General features: G+C 40.9%; 2 protein-coding genes across 9 annotated transcripts in view; both read left to right on the top strand.

The window, feature by feature from the left end:
* Positions 1-5,233: 5,233 nt before the first annotated feature.
* LOC102879201 (olfactory receptor 1361) lies at positions 5,234-6,166 on the top strand. The gene has a single exon (XM_006923351.1). The coding sequence runs from the start codon at positions 5,234-5,236 to the stop codon at positions 6,164-6,166; it is 933 nt and encodes a 310-aa protein (XP_006923413.1).
* Positions 6,167-15,103: 8,937 nt separating this feature from the next.
* The window catches only part of LOC102887037 (zinc finger protein 354A), a 12,229-nt gene continuing 3,571 nt past the window's right edge, over positions 15,104-23,761 (top strand). Inside the window, exons 1-5 of one of the 8 annotated variants that reach the window (XM_006923227.3) lie at positions 15,104-15,280; positions 15,789-15,804; positions 16,334-16,415; positions 19,447-19,573; positions 20,294-20,389. In XM_006923227.3, coding sequence (XP_006923289.1) covers positions 16,383-16,415; positions 19,447-19,573; positions 20,294-20,389 — 256 coding nt within the window. In that variant the 5' untranslated portion in view covers positions 15,104-15,280; positions 15,789-15,804; positions 16,334-16,382. The other 7 variants (XM_015598202.2, XM_015598199.2, XM_015598200.2 and 4 more) reach the window with 7 other exon arrangements.

Below are 23,761 nucleotides of genomic sequence, written 5' to 3'. Positions count from 1 at the left end.
AGTTGGGGGAGGCGGGGTTTCAGGGAATCCTCTGGGTGGAGCAACCTGTATCCAGTTTGATGACATCACGGCTGTGCTGAGTCCTGCACACTGGGATGGGGGAGGGCTCAACAGGGAACAATGGATACCGCCGACACTTCTGTACAGAGTGAGTCTCCCCTCAGCCCTCACCCCAACAATGTAAGTCCCTGGGGACTCCTGCGTCGAATGGGCACTGGTGCTCAGAGTGAACAGGTCCATCACCGCAAAAATCCGCTCACGGACACGGCCCTTAAAAGGGGCATCTGCCGCTGCCACAGCCTCTATCTCACTCAGCCGCTCAAGACCAGGCAGCCTCATGTCCTCACCCCGCCCTACCTTCTGCCCCTGTAGGGTGATTTCTTGGATTTCTCCCTAGTTGTATGGCTTGTTCCTCTAGATCCCAGACAAGTTTTCCTCGTTGCTGCTCTTTGTTTCCATCACAACTTTTATTTGGTAGTCAGAGGGATGAACAGAGCCTCTATCATCTACACCATTTTTTTCCCTTTGAGATGACTCTTTATTGAGCAGAACATCTTAGAACAATGAAGGCAGGCTGAGTGAGTACTGAAAAATATTAGATATTTAACTCTTAAAATATATAAAATTAACTCAAACGGATATCATAGATAGAAATATAAAATTTAAAACTATAAATTTCTAAGAGAAAACAAAGGAATTAACCCTTGTGATCTTGGGTTAGGCAAGATTTTACAGGTATGACAATAAAACTATGATTTTTAACATTTAAAAATATTCTAAATTGGACATGAATGAATTTAAAATGTTTGCTCTTTGAAAATACTGTTAATAAAATGAAAAGACAAGCCATAAACTAGGAGAAAATATTTGCAAAAGCTGATATTTAACTTTTTCTCAAAATTTGATGAATTCTCAAAATTTGAAAATCAGAAAACAATCCAATTTTAAAAATAAGTAAAAGATTTGTATAGACACTTTTCCAAAGAAGATATGTAGGCAAATAAGAACACGGAAAGATGCTCCACTTCATTAGTCTTCAGAAATGTCAACTAAAGCCACAATGAAATAACACTACATTGCTATTAAAATGGCTAAAAAAATAAAACCAAGACATTTCTGAAAATATCATGGATGTGCAGAGCAATGGAAACTCTCATGCACAGCTGGTGAAAATGCAAAATGGTGCAGCTACTTTGAAAACACTTGCTTTGTAAACCAGAGTTTCCTATAAAAGTAAACATACACCTACTGTATTAGTCAGCTTGTGCTACCATAGCAAAATTTCACAGACTAGGGGGCTAAAAAACAGAAATTTATTTTCTCATAGTTCTGGAGGCTACAAGTAAGTCTAAGCTTGAAGTTTCAGCTGATTCTGATGAGAGTTCTCTTCCTAACTTGCTAATCACACCTTCTCACTATGTCATCACATGGCCTTTTCTTGGTGCATGTGTGCAGAGAGGGGGAGAGAGTTCTCTGGTGTCTCTTCTTCTAAGAACACTAATCCTATCAGATCAGGGCTCTACTCTTATGATCTCATTTAACCGTAAGCACTTTTTTAGAGGCCCCATTTCCAAAGAGAGCCACACTTGGATTAAGGCTTTAACGTATGAATTTTGGGGCAAAAGCATTTAGTCTATAACACTTACCATGTGACCCAGTAAAACCACTCCTATTTTCTTTATCCAAGTAAAATAAAATGTTATGTTCACAAAACCCTGTATAGAAATGGTGACAGTGGCTTTATTCATAATCCATCAAACTAGAAACTGCAAATGTCCTTCAACTGATGAATGAATTAACAAATTCTGGTACATCAAAACAACTAAATATTACTCAATAATAAAAATTTACGCACACTATCAATATACAAATATCTTAATTGCCAGGGGCTGGAGTTTGGGTACGAGTTAACACAAAGAAGCACAAGGGAATTTTACAGGGGATGATTGAACTGTTTGATATCTTGATTGTGATACACATTTGTCAAAGTTCATTGAAATGTACTGTAAAATGGATAATTATTACTTCATATTAATTATATAAGATATACCTCAATTTAAAAAATCTAACAACTGTATTTACATATTAGTTGAGTTCTAATTTTATTATTTTATTATCAGTGAATGTTGTCTCTAAAGTATATATTTCAGGGAATGTTTAAAAGTTTTATTATTACCAATATAATGTTCAATTTGAGTAAATATTTGCTGGGTTTAGGGAAATATGTACAGTATATGTGGTATAAAAATGTGTATGTGTGTGTGTACATGTGTATATATATTTGTTTAAACTTTTCAGATTATACTCTTTATTTGGTAATTCAAATGTCCAATTATCACTATTTTTGCCTATTGGAATGATTAAGTTTTCAGAAAGGAATAATAAAGTATTTCAGCAAGAGTGCGATTTAGTCGGATTCTAGTAACTCTAAGAGTTTTTGATTTTTTGTGGTGGGGGTTACAATTTTTATAGTTTTTCAATAGATAAAATATTTGTGTGTATTACATATTTTATCATCCCAAAGTATTCTTCCCTCTCCACTCCTGGTTTTGATTTCTAGATAGAGAACAGACTCAGGAGCAATTCAGCATCCAAAATTGTGCCACAAATATTCGCAAAAGCACCAGTTTTTTCACACTCCTATTTTCTGTGTAGGGAGAGAATAGGATAAAGTGATTATAGGAACCTCTAACGAGGAGCTGTGGGGAATCAGCCCTCAGGATGCCCAAACTTGGCAACTATTGCTGCCCGGATCCCCATGAAAGTCCCGATCTCCAGGGACAGAAGATCTGCTTATTTGTTCTCAATCGACTAAGCCAGACCCAGGAGAGAGAGCCACCGTGTCTAACTCTAGATGTTCTCCTCCAGTGAGAAAAGCTTCCTCCATCTTCAGCCCTGGCTGAGTCTTTTCATCATCCTGGTTCCAGCGAGGAGCCTTTGGAGATGGGGCTTCCATGAGAGCATCTGACAGCAGCAGAGAGCAGCCAGGTAAGAAGGGCTGGGAAACAGGTGAGGGCATGCTTACCTCCAACGACAAAGTCACACAGACACACACATAGATTTACATTTGGAAAAACAGACACACTAAATCCCTCTGCATCCAACCAAGTTCAAAGGGGAGCATCTCTCGGTTTGCCATGCACAGGCCTTTTCCCTGTCAGGCTGTGGTGTCCATTTCAGAATAGAGCCACTATTCTGAGATGGAAAGAGAAAAATAAGCAGCAGGAAAGAAAGGAAGGAGATGACTCAGGTTGGTGGTGCTAGGACCAGGGACTTCAAGCTCCTAAAAATCCTGGCCTGAAGCACAAGGCAAGAGCCACCCTCCCTCCCCACTAAGGGACTCTGCTGTCAGACATTCCAGAGCCTCCTATTCTGCCCCTATTCTCCACCTTTTTGCCAGTTGCTTCCCTATGCTCAACCACTGTGGTCTGTGGCCACACAATAAACCTCCTCTGTGTTTCAGAGGAGGCTACATGCATGCCGCAGGGAGCCCCACCGAAGGAGTCGGCTTAGGCTGGTGTCCCGGCACTAAGCAGCCTCAGTTTTAATGTCCAGGAACACCAATGCCCAATTACACAGGTATGTCAGACGTCTCAGAGACCGTCACATACTAATGAGACCACAGACATTATTGCATGTAGTCAGACATCAACATATTTAAGTTATGAAAATAATGTCATTGCCAAGGGAACTGATAAAAGCGTTCTCTCTATATAAGGAGGTCACCAGGGAAATTGAATTAAAATTCATAGGTGGGTGGCGAATACCTAATCAGAATAGGAGGAATTAAGTGTATAACTTTCCTAGGGAGTCTTAGTTTTTGGAGTTGAAATCATGAAATAATAATTTGTTTCTGTGACTGATTCTCCCAAAGCTCAGGGTTCTGTTAATGCAGACTCTACCGAAAGAGAATGTGGGATATTTGGAGCTTATTGCATTTAATATTTGGGCTTCATAGATATTCAAAGACAATTGAAACTTGCATCTTTAAGACCAGAATATTCATATCTGCTGGCGAAGGCACTCTGTTATTTGTCTTGATGACATATCTCCTGTACCCCTCAACCGCTAAAATCCACATTAACCATGTTCTTTCCGGAGCATCTTCTAGCTTCCTTCTAGTACTGCTTTACCTACCTTTGTTCTGGGAGATAATCCCGGTAATAAATGACTTCATATCTCAGCACTTTCCCCTTAATTTAACTAATTTAACTCTCACAGTGTTACTCACATCACTATCCCTATTTTATGTATGTCCTACAACCAATATCTTAAAAGTGTCGCCTACAATATTCTATGCCCTAGTCAGTTGAACCACATCACAAAGCAGTTGCCTGCCTTTTTCTCTTCCTTTTTCCCGAGGTCTTTAATCTCACTGGAATACAGCCCCTCTTTTATACTATTCAAATATCATACCTTTTTTCATTACATTCTCAGTGCTTTTACCTGATTCCCTTGACTGTAATGATTTCTTAGTCCTGGTATTATCTGTTGGATACACCACATGAATTTGCTTTTTATTAATCAGTAAATTCCTTTTATCCAGTAGCCTAAATAATCCAGGTGTTGTACCTAACTGCCTTTCTTCTTTCAGCTAGCACAAACCCGAAGAATCTTCACACAGCATGAACAACATGCTCCGTTCAGCTGACTCAACAGCTGAGATCTATAGTTAGTTCAGCTTAGTAGCCGGTAAAATGTTGAGGACAAATCATCAAGGAGATCTTCTGAAACCACAAATTTTCCAACTTCTGGGAAATATCAATGCTACAGATAAATTTTTCAGTTTTTAATATGGTACTTAGTACAGAGTCTGCCACATGGCTGAGTTGTTAATAAGTGGTAGTTAATCAAAGCATAAAGAAAAAAGCACGTCATTGTCATTTCCAAATTCTAACTTTTTTTGGCTTTGTGAATTTTGGTACATCATTGAACTACCCTAAGTCTCAGTTTTTCATCTGTAAAGTGAAATATAATACTTCAATTATTAGACCAACTTAAATGCTGCATACAAAAGTATCTGTATATTGTAGTTAGTAGGAGTGGAATAAATCAAACTATAGCTACTAGTAATTCAACACTATTAAAATTAACCAAACTTTTCCTGTAAAATAATAAGATGACTCAGTTTTAGTTATTTGTCAACTAAATAAAAAACTTTTCCAAAATATAAGACTTGCTCAAATGTAGCCATTTGATTTTACCTTGTAGTGACATTTTCTCCTCCATAGACATGAACAGAGACAACCAGACAAAAGTCACAGAATTCTTTCTTCTGGGACTCTCTGGGGAGTCAGAGCAGGAAGAGGCTCTTTTTGGGCTGTTCTCATGGGTATACTTGGCCACCATCATCGGGAACTTTCTCATCATCTTGGCCATCAGCTGCGACAGGAATCTCCATACACCCATGTACTTCTTCTTGGCCAATCTCTCCTGCGTCGACATCTGTTTTTCATCAGTCACAATCCCCAAGACGCTGGTGAATCACATATTGGGAAGCAAGTCTATCTCTTACGAGGAATGTATGACCCAGATCTACTTCTTCATCACTTTCATCAACATGGATGGATTCCTCCTGAGTGTGATGGCCTATGACCGTTACACTGCCATCTGCTGCCCGCTACACTACGCTGTGATCATGAGGCCCAAACTCTGTGTCCTTCTGGTGGTCGTGTCTTGGGTCATTACAAACCTGCATGCTCTCCTTCATACTCTTCTCATGGTTCAAGTTACATTTTGTTCCACCAATGCTGTGCATCACTTCTTCTGTGACCCTTATCCTATTCTGAAGCTGTCTTGTTCTGACACCTTTATCAATGATCTGATGGTATTCATTGTGGGTGGATTGATATTTATGACCCCATTTTTATGTATAATTGTTTCCTATGTTTATATCTTCTCTAATGTACTGAAGTTGCCATCCACCCATGGAATAAGGAAAGCCCTGTCCACGTGCGGATCCCACCTCATTGTGGTCTCCCTCTTCTACGGGGCAATCCTGGGTGTCTACATGCGCCCTTCATCCTCCTACTCGGTCCAGGACACAGTGGCCACTATCATCTTCACAGTGGTGACTCCCCTGGCCAATCCCTTCATCTACAGCTTGAGAAATCGTGACATGAAGAGGGCCATAAGGAAACTAATTCTCAGAATTAGGAAAATTTAGAGCTGAGAGGACTCTTACAAATTATATATATATATATTCATATATATATGAACATATATATATGAATATATATATTCATTTTACAAACAGAAACTGAGCAACAGAGAGGTGCAAAATTCATGCATAATTATTCCTCTACTTAATGATATGGGATCATGAGCGTGTTTTTAAATATGAGGATAACAGGTACGCATTGTCCTAAAACAATTAATTTGTTAACTATAAAAAGGGCTAATTTAAAAACATTTATTTTACAGACAACAAAAACTGGGGACAGGACATATTTGGAAATATTTTGGGGAATGGGTCCAGCAAGTCTATAAGACAAAGGCCACAACGATAGTCTGGGAATTTCAGAAGACTTTAGATCTGGATCTCCCGAGTGTCAACTGCCCTCTATGGCTTCACATTAGGAAAGTCTAACATTATCTTTAATTTACTAAGTCACAGAAAGATCAGCTTACCCTGGGCTGTAGAACAATTAATTGTTGGTTATAGAAGATTCCTATCTACTCTCATGGACTTTCATCATTACTGAGTTAGGTAATTTTTCCTCTGTCAGAGGCCCAAGTCCTTTCCTCACCTCTCGCATCTCAGAATCTTATGCCTACACCACTTCTCTATGCCCATCACCAATCTTACTCTTGGTGTTTTGTTGCTCACTGTGGGTACCAGGGATGGGTACTGGGGATAAGTATCAAGAAGCTTCATATAGTAGTTAGACTTCCTCAGCGAACTCTTGGTATCCCTTCAAGCTTAGATGGGCTAGAAGAAGCAGAGGTTCCCTTAAAGCTGAAGTGTCCAGAGTTACTATAGTACCTTAGGGACATAAAGACATAAATTAATTACAGGATTTGAATTGGAACCCAGGACTTCTGATTCCAAGTCCAGAGTTTGTTCCACTTTATGGGGTCAAGCATCCAGCTGCCCAAGCCTCTTATATTCTACAACTGAGGACTAAGGGCCCATAAAGTCAGTCCCTACCTCCTCTTTCTTGGTGTCCAGAGAGCACTCATCTAACTCTCCAATGGTCAGTCTCCAATTCCCCTCCCTTCATTGACCTTCTTGCCTCTTGCTTCTCCTTCTCAATCTCTTCCACTCTCATGGCTAACCAGTACTCATTATCCTCATGGTGAGTCTTTTTCTGACCTGGTCTCAACACTGACAGGCTGTTACCTTGACCACAGCCTCATGCTGGATCTGACTGCCCCCAGCCTCTTCCTATATGCAGAGGCCAGGATAAATCTAAATATTACCTTCAAATACAATGCCTAATCTGACTTGGCTTCAAGCTATACTTACAACTTTACTTGTCATCAACTCACACATGTATCTGTTCCATGACTTGTCTCCAAATTTCATCCTCTTTCCTCTCTCATTTTCTGCTGAACGACTCCCCTGATTTTTCAACTCTAATAATTGTTCATTTCCCTTAACTCCTTCACTAATCACATCCCATAGACATGTATTGAGCATACAACATAGCTGTCCTTGGACTGTAGTACACGAACTCCCAAATGTATGTTGGTGCCAGTGGGAACCTGACTACATTTGATAAACTTAATGTATCCTTCTAAACTGTGAATTTTATTTTAGAAGTAGTTTAGTGCAAATGTTTGAGATATAATAATAATATGGACTAATGTTGGTGTTTAAGGTTACTCATTTTGATCTCATCATATTCTTCCTTGTATTACACATATCTACAAACATGTCTCATTCCATTATTACATTCCATGCTCATTTTGAGAAAGAACCATAGATAATGCATGGGCATATCCTCTACATTGGTCCTAAGAGCTTTTGTTCATCCCAAATAATCACATATTGAAAAATCATTGATGATGTGGTAGGCCAGTCTAATGGGAAACAAAGAAGTGAACATTCCTAGACACAAAAATATCAGAGCAGTAAAAATTTAAATTAGAGAACTGGAGGACTGACAAGGTTACCCTAGAACATGGAAAGATCTCGCTGAATTCCAGGACCCAAAGAGGCAGGAGGATCGAATAGAAAGAGATATGGTTTGGGGCATAGTTTTATTGCTCAGTCCCTCTCTCCCTTAAGTCTCAGTCAAAAGTTGTGTGTGAGAAGGAGGATGAGGATAGAGGGAAGTCAGTGAACCTACTAGAGAGTGCAGAGTCAAAGGAAAAATCACTCTGTCCACATGGTCCCCACCATTCATCTCAGGGAAGAAGTCATCATCCACCATACAGAAAGTCCTGCCCAAAAGGAGAAAAGAAATCTCTAGAAGTTCAGCAGAATGGTGTGAGCAGAAAGGGAGAAACTTCTGTCTTGCTTGGATTGGCCATGGTGTGAGAGCTTACATACTGGTTAATTCTACAGGAGCCTTAGGTCTTTAACCCTCCTACTTCTGGGGTCCACCTTCTACTACATCTTCACTGTTTCCCTGCACTACTTCTCATGGGCCAGCTACATATGGGGCTGGAAGAGAGACAAGGAAAGGAGTTTACTCCTAGGATGCAGGTAGAATCAACCTTTGTTGTGTTTGCCTGCATGTGAGGCACTCACAGGACATGATCTGGTCATTAATTAAATCTCAGCATCACGTGGAGCCTTGAGTCCTCTCTCCTCCTAGAAGTAAGTGTAGTGACAGACTGGCAGAGTCCTCCCTGGGATCATCCAGGAAATCAGGGTCATGTCTGGTGATTCACCCTCTAGGGCCCAAGTTAGCAGAAAACAGGCCTGTGTCAGGAGCCTCTTCTCTACAGCTGGGACTCCCAGGAGGTGCCTTTCACTCTTCTCCACAGGTAACTTTCATCTAGTGCTAATTAGCCACTAGGGGCCAGCTCTTTGCAAGCCAATTAAAATAACTTAAGGAGAAAAGTTTGACTTAGTTCAGAAAATGTTGAAATAGAGGCTCACCTCTTTCCAACACATTTCCCCAGATACTCTCCCCAGAGGGAGCAAGGACTGCTCCATAATATGGCCTTGCAAGTATTTTCAAGTTTCATAGAATATCTCCCCGAAACTTGGACTTCAAGTATCTGCTCCAAGGCCATGCCAGCCAGGGAGACTTTTTAGTTCGATGAAGTCCCATTTATTATTTTTTTTGTTTGTTTTCCTTGCTTGAGAAGATATTTCATTAAAAATTACTAAAAGCAATGTCAGAGAATTTACTGCCTATATTTCCTTCTATGAGTTATAATGGTTTTGAGTCTTATACTTAAGTCTTTAGTCCATTTTGAGTTTATTCTTGTATATGGTATAAGAAAGAAGGTGTTTCATTTTTTTGCATGTATCTGTCCAGTTTTCACAACACTTGGTAAAGAGAGTATCTTTACTCCATTGTATATTCTTGCCTCCTTTGTCATACATTAATTGGCTGTATAGTCTTGGGTTTATTTCTGGGATCTCTATTCTGTTTGATCTATGTGACTGTTTTTATGTCAGTACCATGATGTTTTGATTACTGCAGCTTTGTAGTATAGTTTGATATCTGGTAGCATGATACATCCAACTTTGTTCTTTCTTGAGATTGCCATGGTTATTCATGGTCTTTCATGGTTCCATATAAATTTTAGAATTATTTGTTCTGGTTCTCTGAAAAATGTCATTGATATTTTGATAGGGATTGCACTGTATCTATAGATTGCTTTGGGAAGTATGATGTTAATTCTTCCATACATGAATATGGTATATGCTTCCACTTATTTGTATTTTCTTCGATTTCTTTCTTCACTGTCTTATAATTTTCTGTACACAGAAAATTATTGGTGTGTAAAAATGCAACTGATTTCTGAATATTAATTTTGTATCCTGCCACCTTTCTGAATTAGTTTATCAGTTCTAATAGTTTTTTAATGGAATCTTTAGGATTCTCTAAATATACTATCATGCCATCTGCAAATAATAAGTTTTACTTCTTTGCAATTGAGATGCCTTTTCTTTCTTTTTCTTGTCTGATTGCTGTGGCTAGGACTTCCGATACTATGTTGAATAAAAGTGGTGAATGTAGACTTCTTTGTCTTGCTCTTGATCTTGAGGAAAATGCTTTTAGCTTTTCCCCATTAGGATGATGTTAGTGGTGGGTTTTTCCTTATGGCCTTTATTATGATGAGGTATGGTCCCTCCATTCCCACTTTGCTGAGAGGTTTTTTTTTTTTTATCATCAATGCATGTCTGATTTTGTCAAATGTTTTCTGTATCTATTGATATGATTGTGATTTTTACCCTTCATTTTGTTCATATGGTGTACTGTGTTAACTGATTTGCAGATATTGAACCAATCTTGCATCCCAAGAATAAATCCCATTTGATCTTTTTAATGTATTGCTGAATTTGGTTTGCTAATATTTTGTTGAGGATTTTTGCACCTATGTTCATTAAAGATATTATTGAGCCTATAATTTATTTGTAATGTCTTTGTCTGGTTTTGGAATCAGGATAATGGTGGCCTCATAAAATAAGCTTGGGAGCTTTCTTGAATTTTTTGGAATAGTTTGAGAAAGATAGGTGTTAATTCTTTGAATGTTTCGTAAAATTGACTTGTGATGCTATCCAGTCCAGAACTTTTGTTTTTGGGGAGTTTTTTGATTACTGATTTGATTTCATTAGTAGTAATTGGTTGGTTCAGATTTTCTGTTTCTTCTCGATTCAATCTTGGATGGTTATGTGTTTCTAGGAATTTTTCCATTTCTTCCAGAATGTCCAATTTGTTGGCATATAATTGTTTGTAGTATTTTTGTATAATCCTTTGTATTTCTGTGGTGTCAATTGTCACTTCTCCTTTTTCATTCCTGATTTTATTTATTTGGGTCTTCTCTTTTTCTTGATGAGTCTGATTAAAGGTTTATCATTTTTTTTTTTACCTTTTCAAAGAACTAGCTTTTGGTTTCATCGATCTTTTGTATTGTTTTTTAGACTCTATTTTGTTTATTTCTTCTCTGATCTTTATTACTTCCTTCCTTCTACTCACTTTGGGATTTGCTTGCTATTCTTTTTCTACCTCCTTTAAGTGTTAGATAGATTGTTATTTGAGATTTTTCTTGTTTCTTGAGCTAGGCCTGTATTGTTATGAATTTCCCTCATAGGGCTGCTTTTGCTGTGTCCTATAGATGTTTCATTTTCATTTGTCTCAAGGTATCTTTTGATTTCTTCCTTGATCTCATTTTAACCCATTCATTGTTTAGTAGCATGCTATTTAGCCTCCATGTATTTGTATGTTTTCAGTTTTTTTTTCCCTTGTAATTGATTTCTATTTCATACCATGGTGGTCAGAGAAGATGTTCAACATGATTTCCATCTTCTTAAATTTATTGAGACTTGATGTGGCCTAACATGTAGTCTATCTTGGAAAATGTTCTATGTGTACTTGAAAAGAATGTATATTCTGCTGCTTTGTGGTGAAATGCTCTAAAAATATCAATTAAATCCATCTTGTCTAGTGTGTCATTTAAGGCTGCTGCTTCCTTGTTGATTTTTCTGTCTGGAATATCTGTCCACTGGTGTCAATGGGATGTTAACACCCCCTACTATGATTGTATTGCTGTTAATCTCTCCCCTTATATCAGTCAATATTTGTTTTACATATTTAGGTGCTCCTATGTTGGGCACATAATGTTTAGTAAGGTTGTACCCTCTTGTTGGAATCATCCTATTATCATTATGTTATGTCCTTCTTTGTCTCTTACTATAGTCTTTGTTTTAAAGTGGCTCCCCATTTTAAAAATATAATTATCTCAGGTCTCAAGTATTTCTTCTATACACATTGTGTACCATATCTAATGGTGTTATCATTTTTCCTTCAATCATCGTGTATAATTTAAGAAACTCATAATTAGGACAGTCTATTTCATTTATTCCTATTTTTACCAATTCAATTTTTTTTTCTTTCTGCAGTTCCATTCCTGTTATTATTTACTTTGCTTAGAGTATTTCCCTTAGTTACTAATGTTTGGTTGGAGTAAGAGTTCTCTGTGGTAGGCTACCCTTTTCCTGGTTTTGACTAAGGGAATAGGTTCTCTTAGGGCGTTTTTTGTTGTTTGTTTGTTTGTTTTGTTGTTGTTGTTGTTGTTGTCTGTATCTGTTGGTGATTCTGGCTTGGAAGTTTTTATAACACCTTGGCTGAGAAATATGAGAGGTGATAAGAAAAACATGAGAATTTACCACCATGTTATTCCTCAGCCCTGAAATTCTAGGACAGTTTGTCTTCTTCTTTCTACATTTCAGAGTCTTCTCATTCTTGTTTGTTGTGTTATGTCCAGGGTTTTTTAGTTGTATGAGGGATGATCTGGGGAAATGGAGCCACTCTGTTTTGGCTCAAGCCCCAGACATAGAGTTTTCTCCAAAATTTTATTGTGAAAACTTTCAAAGACGAAGTAAAGTTGAAAGAATTTTACAGTGAACACCCATATACTATCACCTAGATTCTATCATTAATGTTACTAAATTTGCTTTATCGTGGTTCTTAATAGCTAAAACTTAGCAACAATGCAAATGTCCATCTACAGGATAGTAGCTAACACTACATGCAATAACAGGGTGAATCTGACAAAATGTGTGGAGAACAGAGCACAAAAAAATACAGTTGTATGATTATATTACATAAAGTTTAAAATAGGTAAAATTTTTGTATAAGGATGTAAAAATGTATGTTAAAACTATAAAGAAAAGCAGAAAAATGTCTCTCTCAGAAGTCAAGATAGTAGCTGTGTTTAGGAAAGAGGTACCGAGTGTTTGCAGGGGTCTACTTCTTAACCTGGGTGGTTGTTTACTGGGATGTTCTCTTTATTATTGTGAAATGTGAAATAAAATGGAATCACTTAAGGGCTTTAAAATGGAGTCAGAAAGCTATCAAGGGAATGAGTCTTATGCACATCCTCACAGGACAGAACACAAACTTTTGAACTAGGCAAAACCATACATATTCTAGAATTCTGCAAAAACAAGTACAACTTGTCACAGAGACATACTTTTATTTAACGATAGCCCTAGCAATAGATTATTTTCAACTAAGGTTAGCGTTCTGCCAACAGCATCAATTAAAATTCTTTGTGAATGATTTAGGCAAACTTCCCCTTTTGCCTTTAAAAATCTCTGGTTTTTTTCCCCTGTAGGAACTACCTGAATCAGTATGCACAGATTGCAATTCTTTTTAATCCCAAATAAACACTTTTCTTTTTCTTTGCTTGATTTTTGTCTGCTGACAACTGAGGTTAACACATCCATGTGTTATACTGGAATATATATGTTCTAACTGGTTTTCTGTATGTACATTTCACATTTTCAAAAGCATGAGAAATATGATTCTATTTTTTTGTTTCATACACACAAATGTGTGTATGCATATGCAATAGCACATATGAATAAATGTAGCTAGTGTTTCTGCTGGACTTATTTATTATGTTTATGTTTTTTCATTCTATGTACTGTGTGTAATTTAAAAAATAATGAATGCTTTATTTTCATAGTGAGGGTAAACAACAAAGCACTTTTCTCTTTAAAAAATTATGCATATATAGTATTTCAAAATGATACCAAAATTTTAAACATTTGAGTAGGAAATGGCCAAAGTACCTATGTAGGCAATTAACATCAGAAAATATCTAAATGGTTCAGTAAATATAAGATATTATATTTAATTTCACAGATACGCAAAATTAGATATTAAAAATTGCTCTATTAAAAAAACAAAAGCATTTTTTAAAAAGCATTAAAAAGATAAAACCCAGAGTGGGCATCGGTGCTAGGCACATATTGTCACAAATTATTTAGGGAAATATAAATTGTAAAATCTTCCAGGAAGGCAACTAGGCAATGTACTTGAAATTCTACCAGTCCTTTATCTAACAATTCAACTTCAAGAAATTTAAACTAAGAAAATAATCTTCAAAGATATAGCTACAAGGATATTAATAGAAAAACTGGAAATAATATAACAATAGGGATTTAGTTAAATACATGTAAATAAATAAGCTTAGTTTAAATATATTTAACCAAAAAAAAGTTAATTGGATGCAATGACATGCACTGAAGCCATTAAAAACACTGCTGAGGGATGATATTTACTGGCAAATTCAAATGTTCAAAGTATATTCTTAAGTGGGGAAAAAAAGAAGATAGGTTACAATTGCTATTTGCAATATTCTTTTTTTTTTTAAAACGAGAGCGGCAGTGATTGAGAGATCAATATAGGGTTCAAAGGTCTGTTAAGAGACGTTCACCAAAATGTTAATCTCTTATTTCTGTGTGGTAGCATCAAGTGTATTTTTCTTTTACTTTAAAAAAAAAAAAATCAACATTTTAAATGGGACGTGTTCCTTTAGCAAAATTAAAAAAAAAAAATTATCTGTTGGCTTCTCAGTGCCTGGAATGCCCTTCCCCTCCCGCACTGCCTCGGACTTGGCAATCTATTCTCACCTTCTCAGTGAGTACTGCAGAGGCCACCCTACTGACTCTCCCAAATGGGTCCCAGATCCCTAAGACCCTGTTCTCTCGCGTTTTCCCATAACACTTATCTTCTAAAAGGTTATATAATTATATTCATGGCTATTGTCTGCTCTCTACCTCCCAAAAGAGTTCTCGAGAGCAACAATCAATGATTTTTGTTCTGTTTGCACGCATATTTCCAACCGTTTACAACAGCGCTTGGCACATTAGCAGGTGCTAGACACTTTCGTCGAATGACTTCAGGGGAAATAGGTTTGTTCTTGGCGGGTGTCTACTTGCCTTATCATCATTTGTGCAGATGTAGAGCCCTCGGCGAACCACCCTTTCCTTCCCTAGGAACCGGGAAACCAGGGCCCTGTAACTCACACAGTGGGGAGCCGAGCCCAGACTTGGGTTCTAGGCACGTGACAGGCTCGCCAGTGCCGCGCGTCTGACAAGCGCGGAGAACTATACTTCCCAGAATCCTTGAGTACTCGCATGGACTACATTTCCCAGAGGTGTTAGCACCGCCCCCCCACCCCCCCACCCCAGGACCTGCGTGAGAGACGGGGCGTTTGCCGCCAGGGTGAGCGGCTTCTAGGCCTGAGCCCAGGGCGAGCCCCGACCCGAGGCTGCTGCCCCGCGCGGGCAGTTCGGGAGCTTCCGCCTGCGGAGCGCGGCCGGCGGAGGCACGGCCCCCAGAATCTCCGAGGCCTGGGCGAGGTGAGCGTCGGATGTTCGGCGGGATGCGGGAGGGAGGACCCGGGCCTCGGAAGGATGCGGGGCACAGGCCCGAGAGGCGCGAGCGGGGCCTTTGTGGGCGCGGGCGTGCCGAGAGCCCAGCCCCACCCCGGCTCTGTCCGACTGCCTCCCACGATCCGTCCCGCAGACGTGCAGCCGAACAAGGCAGGTCGGGCATTTAGTTCCCGATGGCCCCAGGCCCCAGCCGCCCTCCTGCTTCCCCCGACGGTTCCCAGCGCGCAACCTGCCCGGCCCCTGCCGGCTGTCAGTGAAGGTGAGGAATTGTTTCCTCCCCTTACCGTCGCCACTGCCCTCCGAAGTGGCAGGTGTAACGATCTGTTTTCCTCAAGAAGGGAGTTGCTGGCTTCTCCAAAGGCAGAGCCAGGACGGGCACCCAGGTCTTTGGTGTCTGTGCCCATTCCTTCCCGCCACAGGAGAACTGGTTTCCCCTTTCCGAAGCAATTTTCTCTAATATCTGATTCCTTGACAGGAGGAGAAGGAACATGGTGACAAAAACTTGGCGGTGGAGAAAAGTTGTCGCGTGCACGCAGTGGGGTTAGAGTGGATGACTGGGGCGCACCGTGCGGGAACCTGGTGCACCCTCGCTTGCTGTGGGAGCAAGTTGCTTCCACTCTGCCCTCAGTTTCCTGATCTATAAACTGGGGGTGCTGACGATGCCAGCAGTGCTGTGGGACTAAACGGTGTGGGTGGTGCCTGGCTCAGTGAGTCCCTGCTGCTGCTGCTGCTGCTGCTGCTGCTGCTGCTGCTGCTGCTGCTGCTGCTGCTGCTGCTGCTGCTGCTGCTGCTGCTGCTGCAGGAGGCCTACGTTCTTTTTCTCTGCGCCAGGGGAAGAGTTGGGGCCTGGACCAGGGTGGCCCAGCCCTTCTCTCTGGTCCTGCCTGCTCCTAGCTCCTCCTGACGTCCCTCTCTGAGGGCACAGGTGTCATTCTCAGCTGATGGAAGGATTTGAGAGCTAGTGATTCTGAGGGGTGGAAAGAAGAAGGGGTGCTCCCTCCTGGCTCCCTTTTCTTTCAGATCTGCCTTCTGTGACTGCACCATCCTCAGGGGGAGGAGCCCAGAGGACATGGCTACTGAACAGAGGGAAGCAAGGTCTCAGGTGAGTTCATTGTGTCTCAGGCCTTAGGGACAGATGGTTGGTTTGTTGTTTTCCCTTCAGCTGAAATTCTCTTCCCAAGACAGTCTTCTCCAAGATTTGGAGCCAAGTCCCTTTCCCTTTGAAGAGCCGTCCCCCCAGTGGGTGGTGGACTCTGTCATGCATGCCTGCCTCCACCACAGCAGCCGGTGTCCAAAGTTTCTCTTCGTTTTCCTAACAGTCTTTTATTCATTAATCTCAACTCACTGCATGATTGCTAATTTGACAGGTGAAATGCCACACGTGTCATATCACTTGTGGACAGAACAGACAAACATCACTCTTGGCAAAGTTCTTTTCTGGCTCTGCCTCCTTGGCTCAGCCCATCTCCCGCACTACCCTTAGCCAGAATGCTTTTCTTTTTCTCTCTACCCCAGAGAATCCTCGTGATACGTTCTCCAGGCTTCTCCCACCCACAGTTTTTAGTTTCTTCTTCCTCTTACCCCTGTGGATCACATTACTTGCTTCTACCACTCTCTTGAAAGCTGATCTTAACCTGCCATGTTCATCTTTATGTGTGGGAATGAGGGAGGGACCTTATCCCGTGAGCTGAAGCGTGAACGAAGGACAGCCATGTTGGAGGGGGCACAGCTGGAGCAGTCTCTTGACTCTGAGGGCAGAGACAAGACTCCTCAGGAAGCGGCAGGGAGGGTTCCGTGGGCCATCGGTACTGGAGAGGTAGTGTATACAGTACTTAGGAAGTGAGGCTTTGGAGCCAGATGGCCGGGTTTGAACCTACATCTTCCATTGCCATTTATGGGTCTTGGGAAAATCCCTCCACCTCTCTGGGCATCAGTTTCCTCATCTGTAAAATGGGAATAACAATAGCCCCTATGTCGTAGGTTAGGTGAGAGAATCGTGTGAGTTAGTGCATGGAAGGTGTTTAGGTCAGGGCCAGGCACCATGTGTGGTTGCCATGGTAGCTGAACGATGTTTTTCTGGTAATAATGCTGTTAAAGTGGATGGAGAGAAACTGCGGTAGTGTTCCTAGGACCCGGGAACTTGTCTCATCTTCATCTAACTGCGACAGGTAGTGTTGCTAGGGGGTGTCCCAGGGGCTTTACTGTCTCGGGACAGTGCAGCAGTTATTATCCCCATTTTACCTGTGAGGACACTGAGGCTCAAAGAAGTCAAGTAACCTGGATTCAAACCCCAGTGTGTGTGGCCTCTAAGCTCAGCTCGTAGTTGTCCTGTGGTTGCTCTGTGACCTTTCAGGATGCAGGGCAGACCCAGCAGGTGTTCTCAGGGCTCTTCCGCCCTCTGCTGTCCAATCTTTTGGGCCCGTGGGATGTGCTATGTTTGATCTTAGGAGGCTGCGGCCAGGGCCTCCCTCCCAGGTGTACCTGGGCTGCTTTTGTCTAACTAAGGCTTTCCCATCTCATTCCCATGGAGCCGAGTTGCTCTTTTGTCGAGAACATTCTCTGTCCCTATGTGTGATTGGATCCCGTAGGCGTTCTTGCCCATCTCGCTTGCTGCCCATCTGTCAATGCTGTGGGAACCTATGTATAAAACTCACCGACAGGACCTTTGTGACCAGAGAAAGAATGTACTGAGGACTGCGTCAAAAGAAAACTTTAATTACTGTCCTGCTTCTGCCACTAATACATTATGTGACCTGGGGTCTCGAGTGCCCTGGACCTTATGTTCCTCATCTCTAAAATGAGGGTCGAACTAGGAGGCAGCGTACCGTCCTGTCCAGCTACACGTTTTCTTTCATCATTCAAATTATTATGCATTTTTCTTCTCTACCAGTTGAATTGTAAGTTCTTTTGAAGGCAAAATCATTTCTTATATTCCCCCATATGCCAATACGTTATCTTTCATATCATACATGTATTTCTTGCTCACCTTAAAAATTCAGAGAATGAAAAATACATATGTAAAGAAGAAAATAAAATCAGTCTTACCCCAACATCTGGAGATAATCAGTCACCCCTTTGATATGCATCCCACAGAATCATTTTTATGCACATTTATTAATATACACGTGTATATATTATATATTTTACTATTTTAACTTTTATTGTGGTGAAATATATATAGCATAAAATTTACCACTTTAGCCCTTTTTGAATGTGTAATTCTGTGGCATTAAGCACTCACGTTGTTGTATAAACATCACCACTATCTATTTCCATTACATGGATGATCTCATTTATTTCTTAACCCTATGAGGTAGGCATTGACAGGCAGTTTTGCAGAGTGGTTGAGAATGGAGCCTCAGACATTCACCTGAATTGGAATTCCATCTCTGACACTGAGCAGCTGTGATATTGTGATATATAATAGAAAAAATATATTTGGTCTTCACCTCTGTTCCTGGCACACTGCTTCGAAAGCCCTTTTAATTTCTTATGTGTTTAGTAATACTAGGGTTTTTTCACCCGAAATAACTTAAGAGCAATAAAGGTGAAATAAGTATGTTTGGTTATTCATAACCAGCCCTTTCAATCACATCAGTTTTATTAATGAGGTGACTTTTTGAAAGCCCCTAAGGATAGGGGCCGGTTACCAGAGAAACCAACCCTGATTAGAGGGGCTGGAGGTTGAATCAGCCATGCCTACACAATGATTTCATGGATCGTGTCTGTGTAATGGCTGGTGATTTAATCCATTATGCCTTTGTAATGAAGCCTCCATAAAAAACAAAAGGGCAGGATGCTGAGATGTGGGTTGGTAAATGAGATGTGGAGATTCAAAGAGAGTGGCTCATCCAGGGAGGCCACAGAAGCCCTGACCTTCCTCATACTTTGCTCTGTGTCTCTCTTCATCTGGCCGTTCTGGAGTTCTATCTTTTTATAATAAATTGGTAGTCCAGTAAGTAACATATTTTTCTGAGTTCTGTTTGCCAGTCGAGCAAATTAATCAAACTGAGGAGTGAATTGTGAAAACCTCTGAAGATGCATTTCATGGTGGCCCGTCTGCCTCCCCAGTGCCACCTTCTTCACTCTGTGATGGGCGGTACTGGGTGAGCTGGGATGGCTTGTCTTTGCAGGTGTCAGTGACGTTCGAGGATGTGGCTGTGCTCTTTACGCGGGACGAGTGGAGAAAGCTGCGTCCTTCTCAGAGGAGCTTGTACCAGGATGTGATGCTGGAGAACTACGGTCACCTGGTCTCACTGGGTAAGGAAGCTTTCCTGTAGGTACAGAATTCAGAAGTGGGGATAACTCAGTACCTGCTTCCCCAGCTAAAAGCCCTGGGTCCTCAGAAACTTGAGCTGAGTTTTGCCTGATGATCGTGCAAGTTGGATCTGCATAAATAAACATGAAAACTCTTCCCCCTTATAGGCGTGGAATCGCCCATGAGTGGGACAGTCCGCACTGTTGCACACTAGAAGCTCCCCCGTAGTTCAGGCGTCATTTCCCACTGTGATTGTTCTGTACTTGCTTGCTCACCACTCAGTGGGCAGCACCCCTCAGCCCTTTCCGTGGACCTGCCACTTGCCTTTCCCCGTTGTCTTTCCAGCCAGGTGGACATTGCACAGTCCATCTTTGAAAGGAAGTCAGATAGTGTTTTCTCGTTTTGAACAGGCTACTTGGGACAGAATCCTTGCCACAGATACCTGTTCACAGATTTTAATTCAGTCTGTACATCTTGCATGTTCCATTCTCCGTAGAAAGCCCTATTAATCAAGCTGCGTGTTTGTCTTATTTCCCTAACATACAACTAATTATCCTACACATCCCTTCCTTTTCTCTGACACCCTCACATCGTGGGGCCCAACTTGAGTACCCTGCAGGAGCTCTTCGTGTCACCCCAAGTGTTCCCTTCACATCTGGGATAGCTCTTTGTATCCAAACAAAACCAAGTCTTGTTTTTTCTTTTCTTTCCTCTGTGGGCAGGATTCCCACTTTCCAAACCCAAAGTGATCTCCCTGCTGCAGCAAGGCGAAGAGCCCTGGAAGGTCGAGGAAGGAAGTCGCAGAGGCTCCTGGCTGGGTGAGTGGGGGCCTGAGGTGCGGGAATGGCCGCAGGCAGAGATCTGGTCAATGAGTGGGTGGCGCGGCCAGGGAATGCTCATCGGGAAGGTTTCTCCCGGGTTCTCGATCCTCCAGAAGTGGTGGAGGAGGGGGCACTAAGGCCCCAGACATGAGCTTCCTCTTTTTCTCTGGTAATCACTTCACAAATGAATCTCTCAAGATCTCTTGTTCTTTCCTGTTGTTTCAGAGAAGGGCTACATTCTCATGTAGTCATTCAGCAAACATGGTATATTTAAGGAATTGCAGATAATTCATTCTTACTGGGGCTCGGGGTATGTACATGGGAGAAGAAGGAGGGGAGGAAGGAAAGGATTTTAGACAACTAATTGGGGGCCACATTATAAAGTGCTTTGATGCAGTACTTAGAGATGAGAACTGCAAATAGTTAAAGGATTTTAAGCTGAAGAATTGTATCATCCTTGCTATTTTAGAAAAATTGGTCTGAATCAGAAACAGTGTAAGCGTCCTTCAGTAAAGTCACAGCTGAAGAAGCTATGGTATGTCCCCACTCTGGCACATGGCACCAAGGTCAGAAAGAGGACACTGATGGACAGAGCTCCCTCCAAGGCCCATTAAGGACTAAAGCAAGTTCTGGAGTGTTATTATGATGTGGCACCATTTATGTTTAAAGAAAATTACATAGGTGTATTAATGGTGGTGGTTAGAGACATCTTAGTGATGAGATCTAAAAGAATTTGATGACAGTGGTTACCGGGGGCAGGGGGAGAAGGAAAATAAATAAATAAAAATAAATAAATAAAAAATAAAATAATTTGATGATTGGCTAGCCTTGGAATATAGTGGAGAGAAATTTCTGAGATGAAACTAAGAATTTATGGCACAGTACCTGAAAAGATTGTAATTCTGAACTGGGAAACAGAAAAAAGGTTTGAAAGGAATTCACTGGGTTCAGATTTGGACAGGTCGAATTTGAAAAGAAAAATACTCAGATGGAAAGTCTAGCAGGCAGTCAAAAATACCTCTGAAGTATTTTTGAGAAAAGTCACGATATTTTTGAGAAAAGTCAGTTATTCACATAGGAGGTGTGGGAGTGGATGAAATCATCTAGGAAGAGAAGGTTGAACAGAGACTCTCAGAGTGTCACAAAATCCAAGGGAATGTAGACCTAATGACAGGAACTAGTCAGATGGTCATGAGCAAAATCAGTTTGGCTTCTAAACTTCTGACCGAAGTCTTAACCTCAGGCCCGGGCTTGATTCTGGAAGGGAGCAGAAGTTCACCTTTACGTCAGGAGACAGATCTGTAGGCCTGCAGAAAACTCTAAGCAGATCGTAAGGGACAACTAGGATGTCTACAATTGGGTACTCAGGTCTGCCTCAGTGGGAAACACAAATTTAGGACCAAGGCGTCGGCACTTTAAAGAAAAATTGAGATGAGTTTCCCAGTATTGGTGTGGTGCTTGCGGCTCTAATCATTACTATCCAAAATAAAAACTCCCCATGTCTAAATTCTCTATTCTTTAAATGAAAATTTTCAAAAAACATTTCTATACTTGATGTTTCCATTTCTTACCTCCCATTGCTTCTTCGGTGTATTCCAGTGGGACTTTCTTCTTTATTATCCCACAAAAGGCACAGTTATTAAATCCTGGACAGTCTCCATCTTGGCACAATTAGGGTTAAGTTTTTAGTCCTCAAATTATTTGCCAAAGTTGTTCGCTCACTCCCTGAAGTACTTGTTTCCCTTGTCTTCTGGACACCATACTCTTCTAATTTTCTTTCTTTTCTTGACCTTTAATGTTGCAGTGCCTAATTCTTCAGCTTTAAATAAAACTTAACTACAGAGGTCTCCCACCTACCTAACCATAGCTCTGACCTAGATCTCCAAAATAATATATACAACTGACTATTTTGGTATCCTCCTCTAGTATCTATTAAGACATCTCAGCCATAACAAACATATCTGAAATAGAATACCCTCCTCAGACTTGCCCTTTTCCTAGTCTTCCCCTCCTCAGTAACTTGGACCAGCATTTATCATTTTCAGGCTAGAAACCTAGGAGTGATCCCTAACTTTTTAATTCCTTCTCAGCACCCCCACACAAAGTCCATCAGCAAATCCAGTCCCGTGAGTACTTCCTTAATAGTATTCCCTGATGCCGTCATCTCTTCCTCCACCCTTTCTCACGTACATAACTACAGCAGCCTCCTAAGTGGTTTCTCCTCTCCCTGCCTCCACTTGTATCCCACTGGTCTGTGCTCTGAACAGTAGCCAACTTGAGTGAGCATGCAGTTTTCCCAAGGCTTCCTGTCAGGCGTAGAGTAAAATTCCAAAGTCTTTACCATGACATATGAGCCTTATGCAGTTTGCCCCTACCTATTGTTCCAGTCCTGTTTACCATTTTCCCTCTTCTTGCTCACTGCACTGTAGCCACACAGCCTCTTTTGCTGTTCCTCTGAAGTCACTACACTTTTGTATTTGCTGTTTCCTTTGCCTGGGAATCCCTTCCTTTACATAATCCATATGGCTTTTACTTATTTACTTATTATTCATCACTTCATTTTCCCCTTCCCCTCAGCACTCACACACACATACCAAAGTATAAACTCTTTAAAGGTTAGAACTCTCTCAGTCATCCCACTGTCTACATGTTCTACAATATTAGCTGGCCCATAGTAGGCACTTAATAAGTATGTGTTAATGGAAAGGATGTCTACAGCATTTGCAAAGATAAAGAAATAAAAAAACATGGAATGCTCCAGAAACTATATGTAGTTAGGCAGATCTGGCAAGAAACCAGGGGAAGGAGATGCGGACAGAGGTGGACAGAGGTCAGATCACAAAATACCTTGCTCACCATGTTAAGTACTTTGGCCCATATATATGAATCATTAACGATAATTTGGAGGATCTTAAAGAAGTTTACAACATGATAAGATGTAGATTTTAGAAAGGTGATTCTGGCTGCATTGTGGAGACTGAATTGGCAAAGAGCAGGACTTGAGGCAGGGAGGCTAGTTAGACTGTGGTAGAAACGGTAAGACGTGAGAAACAAAATACGTCCTAAGTACATGTGCCCAATACACAAGGCTCTAGTAAAGGTGTAAATCACAAAACTGCAGTCTTTACATACAGGCCTCACAGGCAGTCTTTAACTTTACCTTATTACAGGCTAGAATTCAAAATGCCAACTCTTAACTATTTTCTTGCCAACACATATAATGAACTTAGAACCAGTGATGATATACACGAGAAAATACTCCATTTTTGTGAATGCCTCCCATACTTTTGCCCAAATAACGTATTGAAATTTGATCATTAATTTATTAAGCCTTAGATGGAGAAGGAGCTGGGAAGGTGTTGGGCAGAA

The sequence above is a fragment of the Pteropus alecto genome, unplaced genomic scaffold, assembly GCF_000325575.1.
Source record: "Pteropus alecto unplaced genomic scaffold, ASM32557v1 scaffold78, whole genome shotgun sequence".
In the NCBI taxonomy this organism is placed as follows: domain Eukaryota; kingdom Metazoa; phylum Chordata; class Mammalia; order Chiroptera; family Pteropodidae; genus Pteropus; species Pteropus alecto.
Note: the sequence above shows the minus strand (reverse complement) of the source record. Positions and strands in the feature narration are given on the sequence as shown.

What these genes read in the sequence shown, in the direction of transcription:
- LOC102879201 (XM_006923351.1), top strand. Translation starts at nt 5,234, where the DNA reads ATGAACAGAGACAACCAGACAAAAGTCACAGAATTCTTTCTTCTGGGA.